This window comes from Mesoplodon mirus (assembly GCF_964341445.2).
Source record: "Mesoplodon mirus genome assembly, contig: SUPER_3_unloc_18, whole genome shotgun sequence".
NCBI classification, from domain to species: domain Eukaryota; kingdom Metazoa; phylum Chordata; class Mammalia; order Artiodactyla; family Ziphiidae; genus Mesoplodon; species Mesoplodon mirus.
Window position 1 is genome coordinate 37,376 of NW_028295574.1, and position 6,057 is coordinate 43,432.

The following is a 6,057-nucleotide window of genomic DNA, read 5'->3' on the forward strand; positions in this document are numbered from 1 at the left end:
AACTGACCTAAATAAATACTTAAATACAAGCCCAATAAGACATTTATAGGACCTCTATACTGAAAATTACAAAATGCTGATGAAGAAAAATTTTAAAGTCCCAAACAAATAGGGAGACATACCTTGTTCATGGATTAGAAAACACAACATAATAAAGATGTCAATTCTCCCCAAGTTAAGAGGCTTAACACAATTACTCTTAAAATGCCCTCAAGGTTTTTGTGGATATAGACAAGCTTTTTCTAAGATTTGTATGGTAAGAAGAGGCTGAAGAATAGCTAAAACAATTTGTAAAGGAAGATTAAAATGGGAGGAATTAATCCACCCAATTTCAAGACTTCGCAGTAATTTTGGAGGGTAGATACATAGATCAATGGAATGGAATAGAGAACCCAGAAATAGACTGACATAAATACATTTAACCTGTTTTTGACAGCAGTGCAAAAGCTATCAAGGGGGCCTCCCTGGTGGCGCAGTGGTTGAGAGTGCGCCTGCCGATGCAGGGGATACGGGTTCGTGCCCCGGTCTGGGAGGATCCCATATGCCGCGGAGCGGCTGGGCCCGTGAGCCATGGCCGCTGGGCCTGCGCGTCCGGAGCCTGTGCTCCGCAACGGGAGAGGCCACAGCAGTGAGAGGCCCGCATACCGCAAAAAGAAAAAAAAAAAAAAAAAGCTATCAAGGAAGAGTAGACATTTCAAAACATGGTACTGAAACAGTTGGACATCCCTCGACAAAAACAAACAAAAAATGAACCTTAACCTAAACCTCCACACCTTACACAAAAATTAAATCAAAGTGGATCATAATCTTAAATGTAAAAGCAGGACATTTGTAGAAAAAGAAATAGGAGAAAATCTTTGGCATCTAGAACTAGGTGAATAATTCTTAGACTTGACGCCGAAAGTATGATCAATAAAAGCAAAAACTGATAAATTGGATCTCATCAAAATGAGTTAAAAATGCTTCATAGAAGATCCTTTTAAGTGGATGAAAACTCAAATTACACAGTGGGAAAACATATTTGAAAATCCCACATGAGACAGATGACTTGTATCTATAATATACAAAGAACTCTCCAAACAACTTAAAAAAATCCAACTAGAAAATAGGCAGAAGACAGGAACAGACATTTCATGGAAGAGAATATACACATGGCAAAGAAGCACATGAAAAGATGCTCAACATCATTAGCATTAGGGAAATGCAAATTAAGACCATAATGAGATATCAGAGAATAACTAAAATTATAGTGAAAACATCAAATGCTGGCGAGTATGTAGAAAAGTTATATCACGTCACTGGTGGGAAAATAAAATGGTTTAGCCACTCTGAGAAACAGCTTGACAGTCTCTTTTAATCCTAAAAGTAGATTCACCCTACAACGCAGTAATTGTACTCTTGAGCATTTATCCAAAAGAAACAAAAACTTAATTAAGTTCCCACAGAAACTTACACATAAATGTTCAGAGCAGTTTTATTTATAATAGCCCAAAACTGGCAACTACCCAAATGTCTTTCAATGGATGAATGTTGAAACAAATTGTGATAAAATCTTATGATAGAATACTATGGAGCAACGAAAAGGAACAAATTATTAATATATGCAAAAATTAAAATGAACTTCAAGGGAATGATGCTGAAGAAAAAATTTTTAAAAGCCAATCTCCGAAGATTAAGTAATTCATGATTATGTTTACATATTATTCTTAAAATAACAAAACTGTGGAGATGGAGAACAGATTAGAAGTTGCCAAGGGTTAGAGATGGGGGTAGAAGGTACAGTGGGGAAACTTTGTGAGGTTTTTGTGGTCCCAGTACAAATAATACAGCACTCTTGGTTTTAATCCCTAAAGATGTTTAAAAACAATTCCTAATAAGAATTGTCCAGATATTTAGCAATGGCAGCAGATTACAGGTATAGCTCCCCAACATGACAACTTCAAAAGAGATTGTACTAATTCAATGCATATGTTAATTTTTAAAAGGCCAGTCACAGTACTTAAATGGTATATATCTTAACGATATTATTCTAAGTATCTAGCTATACCAGATGGACTAGCAGGATTTTCTGTACATTCAATCTTATTTAAGACAGTAAATCTTATAATAAGACAGTTAAAAAAAGAAAAAGAAAAAAAAACAAACCTCAACTACAGTTGGATATTCTCATAGGAAGATGAGGTGAAAATATGTAGCAGTGGTTCAAAAGCTTAAGCAGTGGCACCTAAATTTGGCTGCATATTAGAATCATCTGAAGCACTTTTTAAAAACCCTCACACTGACTGTTGGTCATCCTAGACCAATAAAATAACTTTAAATTTCCTCAGACGATGCCATTGTCTAGCCAGAACTGAGAACCAGTGGACTAAGCAGAAGGGGATGTTCCTACAAAGATTTCTTAACAATAAGTCCTTTCACCCAATCAGATTTACCTTCCCACAAAGGGGTAAAGAAGGCTAGATGTTGTCCATACTTGCTTAGCTTTAATTAGCACTTGTGACTTGCCCAAATCCTAGATCATGTTTCCCCTAAATTTCATGTTATTCCCTAAGTTTTTCAAATCCAGGGCTAAGGGGTTTGCCAGGATGAGATTTTAAGTATTCACACAGGGGAAGTCCCTGGCAAACCAGGAAAGCGGTCACTCTACAATGAATTGTAAAGCATCCTAAATAACCCTGCCACTGCTCCCAGATACTAGTCTGTGCCAACCAGTGGAGAAAAGGCATTCTCCATTACTACCACGGCAAATGCTGCTGTACTTGCCTTGGCTACTCCCTATCTTTTCCAGGCGTCACTCCCCTTAACCTGCTGGTGGACGCTTTGGCCAGCTGACAATGCAGATATTTTCAAACTTTAAGGTGAATAAAAATCATATGGTGGGCCTGTTATAACAGAGATCACTGAGCCCCTCTAGAGTTGCTGATTCCATAGGGCTGGGATAGGGCCCTAAAACTTGAATATCTGACACATTATCAGGGGACGCTGGTAAAGCTGGTCAGGTTGTTACCGAATGCAGGTTCATGTGTCTGAAGCACGGTGAGGCCAAACAAACCTAAAGGTTGGAGTCTGGAGAAGAGAAAGGTTTATTGCAGGATCGAGCAAGGAGAGGGGTGGTCCGTGTTCCAAAACCCCTGAAATCTCCAAAGGATTTCAGCAAAGCATTTTTAAAGGCCAGGTGAGGGAGGGACATCCCAGGGCATGTGATCAGCTCGTGCACAATCCTCTGACTGGCTGATGTTGAGGCCACAAGGCAGGTAACATTATCCATCCTTAGGTGCCAGAAGGTCTGGGGGCTACATGCTCATGATCATCAAAGAGTTCATTTCTTCCATTGGGTGGTGGTTTTTAGCATCTGAAAACTCAAGAAATATGCCTGAGATACTATTATCTGAGTACTTCAGAGAGAAACTACAATAGAGGATATGGTGGATGGGTCTGTCCTAGGAAGGCCCCATAGGGAACTGCTTGGTTACAAGGTGACCATACTTTGAGAACCACTGCTCTAGTGGCTTGGAATGTTAAGAAAGTAATGGAAGAATCCCTTCCCAGATCTAGATTCTAGTATCACCAGCTATTTTGGTGGGAGGAAGGGTAAGTTTTGTCCTTGCTTGGACTTCTTGTTCATTTATATCAAAGCCTATTTGAGGCAGTGTGTTCGGCAGTCCTGCAGATCTGTCTTTTGCTTCAACAGTGTTTGGAATGAACAGACCCAGGGACGCTCCTTGCTCCAGCCCCCGACCACCCTCCAACCTTTCTTCCTTTCGCAACCTTTGGAATCAGACACTCAGCTATCCTCAGCCTCCAGGACAGGCCAACACCAGTTTTTGAGCTTAGCTCCTTATCACTGATCAACCACGAGTTCCCAGGTTCGTCAGAATTATTCCACCGAGGTGGAAGCCACCGCCCACCGCCTGTTCAACATGCATCTGTGGACACTTACCTCTCTCTGAGCTTCTATTTCGACAGCAACAATGGGACTCTGGACAGTATGGGCCACATTTTTTGCCAACTGGCTGAGGAGAAGTGTGAAGGCGCCCAGCGCCTCTTGAAAATGCAAAACCAGTGCTGCGGCCGCGCCCTCTTCCAGGATGCGCGGAAGCCTTCTCAGGATGAGTGGGGTAAAACCCAGGATGCTGTGGAAGCCGCCATTCTTAGGGAGAAGAATCTGAACCAGGCACTATCAGACCTGCGTGCCCTGGGTCCTGCCCGTGCAGACTCCGAGCTCTGTGACTTCTTGGAGAGCCGCTTCCTGGAGGAGCAGGTGAAACTCATCCAGAAGATGGGCGACCACCTGACCAACCTCCGCAGGCTGGCTGGTCCGCAGGCTGTGCTGGGCGAGTATTTCTTTGAAAGGCTCACCCTCGAGCCAAACAGGAGTCTCTGAAGTCCAGCCGTGTCTGAGGAGACCCTCTGGCGTCAGAGCTTCTGCCTGAAGCCCCGCTCTGCAGCCACTAGGCAGCTTTGTAACCGCCCTGGAGCCCTCTCCCAAGCCTTGGACCAAATGGAAACAGTAACGCTTTTTGCAGAAGGAAAAAAAAGCCTATTTGAAATACAAACAGAATAAAGCAAAAAAAAAAAAAGAAATATATACATATATTCACGTTCTTTTAACATATGAATTGCCCCACTTTATCTGTGTGAAATAAGTTTGTTCCCATTATTGGGCTGGTTCTCAAGCTTTGCTGCTCGTTTGAATTACCTAAAGAGCTTGGAAGAAAAACATAGGTGTCTGGGTCCCAGCCCCAGAGATTTTGATTCAGTAGGTCTAGGGAGGAGCCTGGGCACGGGGAGGTCTCAGAGTTCCCCAGGTGATTCTAATGTGCAGCAACTTTGTGAACCACCTCTTGGCTTCAATGCAGCTAGTCATCAGATATTAAATCTAAGACACATGGACTACTAGTGCGTGAGCTCTGTTGCTAGGTGTATTCCATTTTCTTCCTCCTGGAAGATTCGTGCCAGGGAAAATGATTGATAGTTGTGTTACTTCTCTGAAATGGATGGAAATTTCCAATTAGCGTGAACAGGGGAGGGTGAATGGGTGAATGCAATAAGGTGTATCATTTACGTATTGCCCTATGTGTATGGCTAGAAGCTTTTGCAACTGAGGTCTGCCCTACTTTTCATGCTAATGGTAATGCTTGTCCTCCTAATGCAGCTGTAAACCTTATAAGCCCATAGGTAGACAGCATCACAAAATATTTACCCCTCCCCACTGGCCCACTCTCAAGCTTCACTCCCCTTCCCCAATACACAAATGTGCATCAATGCGCTTGAGACCAATATCAACATACTGACCTTCAATTCTTCTACTTTGCAGCTTCCCTCTTCTCAGGAGATGTCAGCATTTAGTGCAAGGACAAATGCTTGCCTCTTGAGGAGTAATGTAGACAAAGCCTCCAAGAGACAAATAGGCCTCAGGGAGGGGGAAAAAGTCTTTCAAAAAGGTTGATGCCCAGAGGAGGCATTTTCAGTCATCTCAGCTTAGAGGTCAAATATCCAAAATTAAAAAGGTTAAAAAAAAGAAGAAGAAAGCAAGGAAGAAAATAAGGAAACAATTTTCTTATCTCATAGTAATAAGGCAGTTTTCCTTAAAAAAAAAAAAGACTTAAGCCTTAAATTCTCTTTCCTAATCAAAATGTGCTTTTCCATCTTTAGACTATTCCTCTTATATCCTGTATTATTCATGATGTTTAATTCTTGAAATAGCACATGGCTGAAAACAGAAGCTAACCTCTTGTTCACTATGAATTAAATCTTCTTTTCCTAGGACCCATCTACAATGTACAATTTGGGGTTGGCCAACATAATTATTTTCTCTGAAATACGTTACAGCATTTTGCCTTTTCAATATATAGTTATACAATACATTGTTAACACAACATATTTAATATAGTCAATATAGTAAATACAACTGTAACACACATGATATGATGCCACTTTGGTGATTTTCTTCATCCATGTAATTCTGAAATTTGACAGTATAGTTTTCATATTCTAATGAGCTGAGTATTACCTTTGCAAGGATAGAAAAATAAAATAAATTCATAATATTCTTGT

The 6,057-nt window shown here is 41.0% G+C and overlaps 1 protein-coding gene across 1 annotated transcript; it reads left to right on the top strand.

Annotated features, from left to right (window-relative positions):
- Positions 1–3,988: 3,988 nt before the first annotated feature.
- On the top strand, positions 3,989–4,384 carry LOC309801636 (ferritin light chain-like; the record flags this gene model as incomplete). Its single annotated transcript, XM_082646722.1, has 1 exon — positions 3,989–4,384. The coding sequence occupies one exon, from the start codon at positions 3,989–3,991 to the stop codon at positions 4,382–4,384; it is 396 nt and encodes a 131-aa protein (XP_082502848.1).
- Between the last annotated feature and the right edge of the window lie 1,673 nt (positions 4,385–6,057).